This window comes from Aedes aegypti, chromosome 2 (assembly GCF_002204515.2).
Source record: "Aedes aegypti strain LVP_AGWG chromosome 2, AaegL5.0 Primary Assembly, whole genome shotgun sequence".
Taxonomy (NCBI): Eukaryota; Metazoa; Arthropoda; class Insecta; order Diptera; family Culicidae; genus Aedes; species Aedes aegypti.
In genome coordinates, this window is record NC_035108.1 from 45,782,166 (window position 1) to 45,795,277 (window position 13,112).

The window sequence follows — 13,112 nt, forward strand, 5'->3', positions numbered from 1 at the left end:
TTGCGAAAAAGTTACACGTCTTCTCAGTGAGAATCGAACTCGGGGAGTCGTGAGTTCGATTCTCACTGAGAAGACGTGTAACTTTTTCGCAAATCTTCACATCAATTTGTCCATCTAATCCAATTGCAAATTATATGTAATGTTTAGCTTTTCGGTAGTTGTTAAACCATTACACATGTTTGTTTAGCTGCCGCAAGAAAAAGTTTCTAAGAGAAAATTACGCGATTTATCGAGGAAACACTTTTGAATCAGTTTTTTATAACTTCAACAAGAAAATTTCTTTCAATGTTGAATGGAAAAATAGTGCATACCTTATTCTATCAATACGTACAGTTGTGTTCAGAATAATAGTAGTGAAAGCTGATTTTCATACAAAATGCTCAACTTTGGCATGCTGTAACTTCGTTTCCATATGAGCAATCGGCATGAAATTTTGGCAGTGAACTACAAATATACTCAATTTCATTATCACAAGTTTTTAAAATTTTCACACTACCGGCTAAAAAGTTAAGCACCAGGTGAAATCGCTCAAAATAATAGTAGTTTTAATAATTTTAATATCTGCTTTATTTTGAGATTTTGATATTTTCTTTATTCATCGTTTCAACCATTTCCACCCAAGCTATGAATGTATAAACAAGCCAATTTTTTACAAAATTGTTGCTGAACAAAAATTTACAAAAGAAAAACTACTATTATTTTGAGCGATTTCACCTGGTGCTTAATTTTTTAGCCGGTAATGTGAAAATTTTCAAATTTGTTCATAATGAAATTGAGTATATTTGTAGTTCACTGACAAAATTTCATGCCGATTGCTCATATGGAAACAAAGTTACAGCATGCCAAAGTTGAGCATTTTGTATGAAAATTGGCTTTCACTACTATTATTCTGAACACAACTGTAAGTAATACCGGAGGAAACATTGTGCTAAGATAGGCCTGCCCAACCTTTTTTAACCGCGGGCCAAATCGCAGAAATAATGTTGTGTCGCGGGCCACATTTTTAAACGCACAAATTTTCCCGTGAAGTCTAACAAAAATCAGTGAATGGAGTAAATTTTATTTAAAGAAATCGTCAAAAAAGAGCCCCTCTCAAAATTATATGATAATCAGGTCCAGAATATTTTTAAGAATCTGCACCAAAAATTTTGATTCTGTGAGAATAATACTCAGGATTTTTTTTAAATCGTATTCCAAATTCTGTTAGAATCCGACCTAATATTATTAGCATGAATAGGAATGTGCTAAAATCCTGATCAAACTTCTATAAAAAAAATGGTCAGAATGTCCAAGATTCTACAAGAATCGTGCCTAGGATTCCTTCAGAATCTCACTCAAAAATTGTTTTGAAATGCTACCTAAAAATCATTGAAAATGCTGAAAAGAATTTCAAAAGAAACCAGCTCAAAATTTTACTATAAATTCGTTTAGTGTTCTGTCAAAAGGTTACATAGCATTACGTTGGATTCTAGAAAATTATGTTTTGAATTCGTTAAAAATCCTGGCTTTGTAATCCTGATAAAAAAAATCTGTGAGTATCTTGCCAATGTTAAGGTCTTATTTGCTGCTGACAAGAAAAGTAATTGCCAATCTCGATACGTGGGAAATTATTTACATGAAATGGTCAAGAAAATCACTTATTTTTGATCCCAATACGCACTTGAGAAGAACTGTCATTTCAAATCAAGTTTCAAATGGGACTATCTGTAGGAAATTTGTTGCCTCATTCAGTCTTTTCTGTAGCGATATAGCATACTTAGCTTTATCCGTAAAAGCCATGTCCAGAATTCTTAAAAAATCCTGTTCAAGATTTTGTAAAATGCCACCCTTGCTTATAATCCTGTCAAGAATAAAAGTCGAAGGAAGTCATGGTAGAAACATTGTTGAAACACCCAGAATTTGAGATTTAGAATTTGAATCATTCATAAAATGAAATATGTAAGAAGCTTAAAAAAAACAAAACAATTTAAATAATCACTAAGCTAGAATATTAGTTTCAAGCTAATTGTAAATTAAATATGCTTAGAATGTTCTAACTTCGGGTTGGTAGAATATTCAACGGGTAAAATATGAGAATAATCTTCGAAGCCTCCGCGGGCCGCACAAAATGACGTCGCCGGCCGGATGCGGCCCGCGGGCCGTACGTTGGGCAGCCCTGTGCTAAGATCAAGGCTAAGATCATGATTTTCACTTATTGGTTTTTCTAGTTGCATATATTTGTATATTCTGAAAGACGCCCATGAAGATGATTAGCTTATTCAAGGCAATACTGAACGTTTATGTTTCCGCAAAGAAAAATGAAGCATATTTCAAAGTCCATTAAAGATGTGAAATAAAGGTCTGATTTTCAGTCTACCAATAGGGTAATGACTGTTTATTTTGTTCTCAAACGCTAACAGTTGGCGCCAGCAGCAAAAATTACAGACAACAACCTTTCGGACATTCAGTTTCTCTTACCGGCCGCCGAGCGACGACACTGTTGTTTGTATGTCACCCACTGATCGCGCTACGCTGGATTCTCGAATTTCTCAAACTGTCAACACAAGCGCATGGAAGAATGGTAGTCGGAGAACTGTCAAAACGTATGAAAAATAATGAAAATCTTAAATTGCTTGCAATTAGGAAACTGGATCAAAAAACTAATGATTAGAAATCAAGTGTAAAGTGAATACATAACTTTTTGTGTTTAGTTTATCTTCCGTGGTGCTTTCTTTGCTTCAGGATTTCGTTTTTACTACCATTGAAAAAGAGCCATCTATTGCCTTTTCAGTTTTGAATATCGCCCCATTACGCTTTTATATATTTGGGTACTTATAGGGACCCAGATAGCCGTAGCGGTAAACGCGCAGCTATTCAGCAAGACCAAGCTGAGGGTCGTGGGTTCGAATCCCACCGGTCGAGGATCTTTTCGGGTTGGAAATTTTCTCGACTTCCCAGGGCATAGAGTATCTTCGTACCTGCCACACGATATACGCATGCAAAAATGGTCATGGCATAGTAAGCTCTCAGGTAATAACTGTGGAAGTGCTCATAAGAACACTAAGCTGAGAAGCAGGCTCTGTCCCAGTGGGGACGTAACGCCAGAAAGAAGAAGAAGAAGATATTTGGGTACTTTCAAGTTAGCGTTTGTCCGAAGATTCGATTTTTGGCCACTTGGATATGCCACAGTGACATATTTTCGTCTGAACGGTGTAAATGCAAAGCGAAGTAAACGGATAACACCACACCAGCTTTGTTTACATTTTTGACACTAAAGTGCATCGCTCACGGGTGTATGTGTGCGTACGAAAGTGCAACCGAGTGCAACGCATACGTTTTGGTTTGACGTCTTCGTATTGTGATCTTCATGATTTGCTGAGAGTTAAGTGCAATTTCGTTGGAGGTGTTTTTCCAATTTTAAAGTTTATCATCCAGATTTTCACGGATTCCATAGGATCCGATAGCCACCGGGAACGATGATCAAGGCGATACTGGTGTTCAACAATCATGGCAAACCGAGGCTATCCAAGTTTTATCAATATTTTGTAAGTACCATTTTGTGAGAACCATTTTCACTATTCTGCGAAGTGAAAGAGGGAAATCGATACTTTTTTTGACTACGCTAGCATATTTTTGTCGTTAATGGGAAATTTAATAAAAAAAAATCGATTGATTTTAGAATGAAGACATGCAACAGCAGATAATCAAGGAAACGTTCCAGTTGGTATCCAAACGGGATGATAATGTGTGCAATTTCCTCGAAGGTGGAAGGTAAGTGTGGGATGATCAGGGCTGCAGGGCTGGTAGCAGGTCCCTCTAAAAGACTTCTTCCTCTTCTTGGCAGTACTTCCCCACTGGGACAGAGCCTGCTTCTCAGCTTAGTGTTCTTATGAGCACTTCTACAGTTATTAACTGAGAAATCCTAAGAAATTACTGGTTGAATTCTGGAAGATGTTCTAACTGGGAATCTTTTAGAAAGTCTCAGAGGAATCTATGAGAGAATCAACGGATAAATTTTAGTATACCTTAGGATTTTCATGCAGAATTTTTTGAAATTTTGTTCAGTGGATTTTTTTATAGAAATTCTGAGGTTCTTCTTCTTTCTGGCGTTACGTCCCTACTGGGACAGAGCCTGCTACTCAGCTTAGTGTTCTTATGAGCACTTCCACAGTTATTAACTGAGAGCTTACTTTGCCAATGACCATTTTTGCATGTGTATATCGTGTGGCAGGTACGAAGATACTCTATGCCCTGGGAAGTCGAGAAAATTTCCAACCCGAAAAGATCCTCGACCGGTGGGATTCGAACCCACGACCCTCAGCTTGGTCTAAATTCTGAGGTTATTTATATGATTATCCATTGAGAAAATCCAGGTTGAATTGATCAACAATAACACATAACATTAATTTCTTGTTAGAATTCTTTAAGGGTTCTGTAAATAAGTCATTAATTGAACTCCTAAAGAAGTCTTTGGACTAAAATGTGAAGAAAACTTTATGCAAATATCTGAATTATTTTATAATGAAATTTCTGGAAGAAATTATGCAAGAATAGACGAGCTTCAGTACTTAATGTTACGAAGAACTCAAAAAAATCTTAGATAAATAAGTATTGTTTGGGGATACAAACTCTTATCGTCTGATTTCTGTTTAGTTTCTTGGTGCTTTTTTGTATTTTTCTTGTTTCTATATTAGAGACACTCAGTCGGTAATAGCCTTGAATAATACTCTTGTTCTACAATTTTTAATCATGGTTTTATTTATTTTAGCCTAATCGGAGGTTCAGATTACAAGCTCATCTACCGACACTACGCCACACTATATTTTGTGTTCTGTGTGGATTCATCCGAAAGTGAGCTCGGTATTTTGGACCTGATCCAGGTGTTCGTCGAAACGCTGGACAAATGTTTCGAAAACGTGTGCGAGCTGGATCTAATCTTCCACGCGGATGCCGTCCATCACATCCTCTCGGAGCTGGTGATGGGAGGTATGGTCCTGCAGACGAACATGGCCGACATTCTGGCCCGGATCGAGGACCAGAACAAACTGCAGAAACAGGAAGCGGGACTTTCGGCCGCTCCGGCGCGGGCCGTCAGTGCTGTCAAGAGTATGAATCTCCCGCAACAGATAAAGGACATTAAATTACCTGATCTTCCCCAAGCTATTAAGGTAAATTAAAATGGTTCCCATTTTGGTAATCCCAAACTAATCATGCTTGACCAATTGAATCTTAACACTTTACTTCCCTTTTGCGTAAAAAAATGCCTGAACATCACTAGTAGAATGAGCAAATTCCTGTAATTTCTAATATAAGAATATTAATATTTGTTATACTGGAATTTAACTAATATAGAATCAAAATTGAACGGAATCTGCTCGTCTTACTAGTGATTTTCAAGTATTTTCTTTTTGCAAAGTGAGTGATAAAGTGAAATGGTAAAATTCAATCAGACATACTTATAACTCTTTCAAAATGAACGTGTAGTAACCATGCTTGCCGAATACTTTCAGGATCTTAAATTCTGACCAAACACGAACTTTGATACGTCGTTACTCACCAAGATAGCTTCCGACTCGTCCTACATTCCAATCGGCAGCAGTGGCCTCGATGGGTTCAACTTTGAATCGTACCAGTCGGAGCAGCCTCTGGCCCTGGCGGCAAGCGAGAAACACCAGCAGCAGAAATCCAGACGAAAACTGAAGAAAGCTGAAAGCCATAGCCATAGGATGGGTGGCGATGATGGTCAAGATCATGAGGATAAGGACGATGGCTATTACCTCAAGCTGGCCTAAAATCGCCGCTTTCCATGGTTAGTTAAAACGCTGTTCTACCCTTTGAACGATTTAAAAACAAAACCAACAATGTAACGTTTGGAATCTGCTACCTACCTGTTCGAATCTTGAACTGCTGCATATTTTTAATTTGGAATCTTATGTTACGGATGTCGGAAGTACTATTAATTTAATTAATGGAGATACATTTTTATAAGGTAGATTTACGGTTTTTTGCTTGTCCGAAAGTTCCATATATGAAACATTCTCGTCTCCATTCACCTGATGCGCAGAAACAGTCTGTGAATCACCATTGATCTGTTTTTCTATTAACCTAATCCATAAGTCTGTGAATCCGTCCTGATTTGAGTGTCACTTTCCCGACCACTTTGCTGGTCCGGATAAAAAGTTAAGCGATTATCCCGGGATTCTGAGATTTGTCACCTCTCCAAAAAAAAACTAGTATTTTCTTTGAAATTGGAGTAAAATTTCAACTTAACAGTGTCTCAACGTTTAGCCTTTCGGTTGTCGCGCAAATTCTTATAACGCGAGTAGTCGCACGTTGTACTTTGTACAACACCTTTGGTTTTTCATGTTCAACATTAAATACCGCGCGATCTACGTTAAATATATAAGAACCATCTTCGACAAAGTTGTTTGAGAGATCAAGGGCTGACATGCGGTGGTCATTGAGGTATGAAATTCCGCCACCAGGCGGCGCTGGTGTGAGTGAAAGTGTTGTTTTGCAAATATCCCAGGACCTGACCACTTAGAAAGATGGCGTTTTCGGTAGAGTTGTTCAGCAGCTCAAGGGTTATCATTCGAGATATTGCCACCAGGCTACGCTAGTGAGCATGAAACTTATGTTTTGCAGATATGTCAGAATCCTGACCGCTTAGATACAGTATTGGACAAAACATTTGCAACTTTTTCGATTTTCCATACAAAATGACCAACTTTGATAAACTATATCTCAGTTATTTATGGTCCGATTTGAATGAAATTTTCACAGAATATCAGACATAACTTGAACTGTAACATATATTTTTGAGTGATTTTTCCAATTACAAGTTAAAAAGTAGTAACGGTTATACTAAAGCGAATTTTTTGACGATTTTTCATAATTGACATAACTTAACATTCTTCTTCTTTCTGGCGTTACGTCCCCACTGGGACAGAGCCTGCTTCTCAGCTTAGTGTTCTTATGAACACTTCCACAGTTATCAACTGAGAGCTTACTATGCCAATGACCTTTTTGCATGCGTATATCGTGTGGCAGGTACGATGATACTTTATGCCCTGGGAAATCGAGCAAATTTCCAACCCGAAAAGATCCTCGACCGGTGGGATTCGAACCCACGACCCTCAGCTTGGTCTTGCTGAATAGCTGCGCGTTTACCGCTACGGCTATCAGGGCCCCACAACATAACATAACCCACATAACTTAACATATTGAAGGAATAGCTTCATCGTATGTTCAGCAAAGTTGTAGATTTTGACGAGATGAATAAGTTTGCTGAAGACAGTTTTTGTGTAAGGCTATCAGATTTTGAGATAAAAAGTTTTGATTTTTTCGTCAAAAATTACACTTTAGTCAAATCGTTATTACTTATAAACTCGTGATTGGAAAAATTATTCAAAAATATATGTTAAAATTCAAGTCACATCTGATGTTCTGTAAAAGTTTCATTCGAATCGGTCCATAAATAACTGAGATCTAACTTACCAAAGTTGGTCATTTTGTATGGAAAATCGAAAAAGTTGCAAATGTTTTGTCCAATACTGTAGATGGCGTATTCGGCAAAGTTGTTCCGTAATTCAAGGACTATCATTGAACGAGCTAGTTGATTTTAAATTTTGCCACCATTTGACGCAAATACCTTTGTTTTGTAAATACAGTCATCTCTCCCTTACTCGATATTGAAGGGACCATCGAGTTAAGGAAGTATCGAGTTACAGAACAAAAAAGCAGTGCAACTGCGTTCCAAGGGACCATCGAGTTAGCCATGAAAACCAACTTTTACTATGGTTCTCTAACTCGATATCGAGATACGGAATATCGAGTAAGGGAGAGTTAACTGTATCTCAGAAGCCTGACCACTTAGAAACTCTTAGGCAGAGGTGTTTAGTAGCACGAAGGCTATTTATTTATATCTTGAAATTTGACATTGATTTGATCCTTGACCAATGAACAACTTTATCTAAGACGCCATCTGGTCAGGTTCCTGAGATATCCGCAGAACAAAAGATACATGCTCACTAGCACCGCCCGCCTGGTGGCAAACATGTGAATCAACTAGTTGATACAATGGTATTCCTTAACTCACAAAACAACTTTGCCAAAGTATGATACTAATAAAGACATATAAAAAACCATGTTGAAACATTGGAACAATTGTCAAATAAAATAATTAATAATTTGAGGCAAAAATCGTTACAATCTTCTATTGCCACGATTAATGCGCTATATATTTAGGTTCAGTTAGGTTAAGTAAATTGAAAACGTGTTTTTTTTCTCTATAAGCAGGTGAAATCAACTCACCTGTAAAAAATCTGAACAGCTACGGCAAATGAAATGTAATATGTTGTTAACAAAATGTTAATAAAATCTTTAATTTGGTTTACCAAATTAGGATGTTAAACTGATATAAATCCACACGTTTGATCCGTGTGTTTACAATTATGGATCAATTCATTAACGTCTATTTCGATTTGTTGTGATTTTCTTACAAACTTCGTGTGTGTTACACATTCAATTCTTTAGTTTTGCTTCAAGGACTGATTCATCAATCGATAACATGAATTCCATAGTTTTCCACATAAGTTCCTGAAGCTTTCCTTTTCAAATTCGTGTGCGTCAGCCTATGGGTGCATAGATCATCACCCAACACGGATTCAGTGTGTTTTACTTATGGTTATCTTGTGTAATGATCATCATGTTCAAGTAGGTCGATTTGAAATCGATGAGCTTACTGTCGATTTCCGTGTTCTAAATTTCTAAATTGTCAGTGATCTACCCATAGCGAACTAAATTGCGGTCGGACCTCGTGTCGACGACAGTTATCATCATGTTCCAAAGAGAAGAAGCAAATTCTGAAGCTGAAAGTATTAGAGGAAAATTTGCGGATTAGTTTTTCTTTCTATAAGTGAAGATGTCCGAGTGAAGATGAGGATTTTATGCTTATTTTCTATAAATAGAATGCATTACTTCAGCATTGAATATAATGTATGGTGTTAGAGAAAATCGGATTCCACTAACAGTTTTTCCTAACTTACAGCTTCGAATAAAATGAAATATCCTAATCCCGGGCTTCCCAAATTATGGATTTGCGGCGCACCGCTTGTTGCTGACTCACTTGTTTGGAAAAAAACATTCAAGTGAGCTTGCGACAAGCAGAGGAGCCTCGAACCCATTTTTTGGGGAGTAAGAGTTATTTTATCAAATTTCTTCTTTCAGTCTTATGACATTCATGTTCTATCTCACGTGACTATCTAAAGCCACTACATTTCGAATTCAATAAGCAAATCAGTTGGGTTTCATGACTAAATATTTAGACATTCATGTTTGTTTCACATGACAACCTAATGTTGATACACATGTTATTATACCGTGAAGTCAATGCCGAAATCCATATGGCTATCACACTCAAGTCATGTGGTTTTCCTCATTGCGCAAATCTATGAGTAAAACACACGACCTTGACGTGTAGATTTTTCTCAGTGTAGTGTTGTCTGTTGTCTAATAACACAGAGCACAGAAATTAAAAAAAAAAAACTGCCGAAGTAGCCATTCTTCTAAATGGTCAGGAACCGCAAATCAAAGTAGATGTTTTATGCATGCTAGTGCCATCTAGCGGTTACATTCCGAATTTAATGAGGTATCATCAGATAGCGCACCAACTCCAGAACAACTTTACAGAAGACCCCAAGTTTTGAAATTATCTGAAATTTGATATATGTGGTAAGTGATCCATTAGTTGTGGGTGTTCCTATAGTTGCGGTAGTGCCGTTTGTATTGATTTCATTCAATGTTTCACATTGACCCTGCCGATAGACGTATTGGCCTGTCAATACACGAAATTTTTCGTTGAAATGGGTTACATGCATGGCCTGACTCATCACATAGTAACGCACATGCGCTAGTGTATATGCACGAAAAATCGCTAAAAGGTAACGCGAAAACTATTTGTATGGCGAAAAGCATCTAATGAATTATTCATTAAAATTGGGAACTATTTTCAAAAAAATATTTGGTGCCGGTTGTACGTGACGATAATGCCTATCAAGTCTACCAAATATTTTTTTATTAATGCTTTAATTTACGAAAAATTTGCAGTTAGATGCCTTTCCCAAACAAAATGAAACGAGAAAAATTCTGCTGATCAACTGTGCCATACCATTGCTTCAAAATTGATGAAATACCATAAAAACTGTTAAACTTTTTACACTAGACAAACAGACGTAACAGCTAGAACAATTATCAATTTAAAATATTGTCTCGTGAACATTCACGCTAAATGCTAAATACCTAAGTAATCATGGAGCATTATATCATTGCTTATATAAAGCAGCTGCGTAAGCCTAATTTTACATTTTAATTATTGTAGAATTGAGAATTGAACCATAATACATTCTAATTTCAACAATGAATATAGTGGATTGACCCATAAAATAATAAAATATGTGTGGACTTTTTGAAGACATTGTGTTCTTGAATATACCTTTTTGACATGCATTTCGCGAAATACTACTTATACTATAAATAAACTATTGTTTTCTCTTTTGATTGCTGGGAATACGCGAACACCATTTTTGCAGGATTGTTGTCCGTAGTCTTGCCACATTCCCTGGCCAGCGCACCCTTCCGGCTTTCGCAAACTTCTGGATACTGGGTTCGCCGTAGAGCCTAGCGAGCTCGTGGTTCATTCTCCGCTGCCACTTACCGTTCTCCTGCACACCGCCAAAGATCGTCCTAAGCACTCTTCGTTCGAACACTCCAAGTGCTTGCAGGTCCTCTTCCAGCATGGTCCATGCTTCATGTCCATAGAGGACCACCGGTCTTATAAGCGTTTTGTACATGGTACATTTGGTGCGGGGGTGAATCTTTCTCGACCGCAGCTTCTTCTGGAGCCCATAGTAGGCGCGACTTCCACTGATGATGCGTCTCCGTATTTCACGACTAACGTTGTTATCAGCCGTTAACAAGGATCCGAGGTAGACGAACTCATCAACCACCTCAAAAGTATCCCCGTCTATCGTAACACTGCTTCCCAGGCGGGCTCTGTCGCGCTCGGTTCCGCCTATCAGCATGTACTTTGTTTTTGACGCATTCACCACCAGGCCGACTTTTGTTGCTTCACGTTTCAGGCGGATGTAGAGGTCTGTCACCGTTCCAAATGTTCTGCCGACAACATCCATATCATCCGCGAAGCAAACAAATTGGCTGGATCTTGTGAAAATCGTACCTCGGTTATAGAATCCGGCTTTCATGCGGAGATACCTTCTAGCGCGATGGTGAACAGTAGGCACGAAAGTCCATCACCCTGTCGAATTTCCCGGCGGGATTCAAACGAACTGGAATGTTCGCCCGAAATCTTCACGCTATTCTGCACACCGTCCATCTTTGCTCTTATTAGTCTTGTGAGCTTCCTGGGAAAACTGTACTCGTCCATGATTTTCCATAGCTCTTCGCGGTCGATGCTATCGTAAGCCGCTTTAAAATCGATGAACAGGTGATGCGTTGGGACTTGGTATTCACGGCATTTCTGGAGGATTTGCCGTACAGTGAAAATTTGGCCCGTCGTCGAGCGGCCGTTGATGAAACCAGCTTGATAATTTCCTACAAACTCATTTGCTATTGGTGATAGACGACGGAAGATAATCTGGGATAGCCATCTAGTTTTCACATTCCTACCAGTTTGTCGCCCTTCTTGTAGATGGGGCATATGATCCCTTGCTTCCACTCCTCCGGCAGCTGTTCCGTTTCCCAGATTCTGACAATCAGCCGGTGCAGACAGGCGGCCAACCTCTCCGGGCCCATTTTGATGAGTTCAGCTCCAATACCATCCTTACCAGCGGCCTTGTTATTCTTGAGCTGGTTGATGGCATCCTCAACTTCCCTCAATGTGGGGTCAGGTTTCGTTTCCTTCATCCGCCGTGCTGACGTAGTCACTTCCTCCGCTGTCGTGACCCTCTGCGCCTGTGTTCTTCGTGCCATTCAGGTGACCATCGTAGTGGTGCTTCCACCTTTCAATCACCTCACGCCCGTTCGTCAAGATGCTTCCGTCCTTATCCGTACACATTTCCGCTCGCGGCACGAAGTTTCTCCTGGAACTTTCGCTTTTCTTGTGAGCGATGCAGCTGTTCCATTTCTTCACATTCCGCTTCTTCCAAGCGGCGCTTTTTGTCCCGGAAAAGGCGGATTTGCTGCTTTCGTTTTCTGCTATATCACTCCACGTTTTGTCGCATTCCTTGCTGCAGCATTGCAGCCCGCGCTGCATCCTTCTCCAAAACCTGCCTGCATTCTTCGTCGAACTAAGCGTTACATGTCTTCCTTTCCACGTACCCGACGATGCTCTCATCTGCGTTTTTGATGGCTGTTTTTATGTTGCTCCAGCAGTTCTCAAGAGGGGCTTCGTCAAGCTCGCCCTCTTCCGGTAACGCTGCTTCGCAGTATGCGGCGGCGACGTTCGGTTGGGCCAGTCGCGCTAGGTTATACCGAGGCGGGCATCGATACCGTAAATTGTTGATGACGGATAGTTTTGGGCGCAGTTTCACCACAGATAACAGATGTTCATGCTAGAACAATAATTTTCTGAAAACCTGTGTAAATATTCAAATTGAAACTCCTTACCATTAATTGTCTTACTCAGTTTTACAATCGGACTTCAACGTCTGTTATCTGTGGTTTCACCATAAGGGGATATGGACATTCCGATTTTGGTGCTTTGGGGCCTTTAATCTAATATGAGAAACTGCAGGATTTAACGTTTTTGTTTAGAACAGATATTAGAGTTTTTTGCGCGAACAATTTTTCGTTCAACAACTCGAGCAAGGAGAAATATTGATTCATTTTTCCCATTTGTCCCTACATTTTTTCATTTTTACATAATTTTGGAGCAAGTCAAAACTTAACTATTTTTAAATAGACAAATCAAAGAAAATAAAAACACAGTTTATTTATTCGCTAAATACAACAGCTGTGTTTTTATTTTCTTCGATTTGTTGATTCAAAAGGAATAAACTGCTCTTTCAGTTTTGAGTCAAAACTTTTGACTTTTGTACCATGGTACCATTTTTACTTGGGCCTTAAGGTGAAGATGAATCGAAGCCAAACCTCAAATTTTCAAGAGCACAAATCTG

At 38.8% G+C, this 13,112-nt stretch overlaps 1 protein-coding gene across 1 annotated transcript; it reads left to right on the plus strand.

Moving 5' to 3' along the window:
* Nucleotides 1–3,315: 3,315 nt before the first annotated feature.
* Nucleotides 3,316–5,971, plus strand: LOC5570504 (AP-3 complex subunit sigma-2). Its single transcript, XM_001659143.2, has 4 exons — nucleotides 3,316–3,524; nucleotides 3,659–3,750; nucleotides 4,748–5,147; nucleotides 5,490–5,971. The coding sequence occupies exons 1-4, from the start codon at nucleotides 3,456–3,458 to the stop codon at nucleotides 5,502–5,504; spliced, it is 576 nt and encodes a 191-aa protein (XP_001659193.1). The 5' UTR covers nucleotides 3,316–3,455; the 3' UTR covers nucleotides 5,505–5,971.
* The last annotated feature ends 7,141 nt before the right edge of the window (nucleotides 5,972–13,112 follow it).

Bases quoted from the DNA above. Each gene is read 5' to 3' on its own strand.
- LOC5570504 (XM_001659143.2), top strand. From the start codon at position 3,456: ATGATCAAGGCGATACTGGTGTTCAACAATCATGGCAAACCGAGGCTA. The intron at 3,525-3,658 runs GTAAGTACCATT...GATTGATTTTAG, and splicing joins CCAAGTTTTATCAATATTTT to AATGAAGACATGCAACAGCA. The intron at 3,751-4,747 runs GTAAGTGTGGGA...TATTTATTTTAG, and splicing joins AATTTCCTCGAAGGTGGAAG to CCTAATCGGAGGTTCAGATT.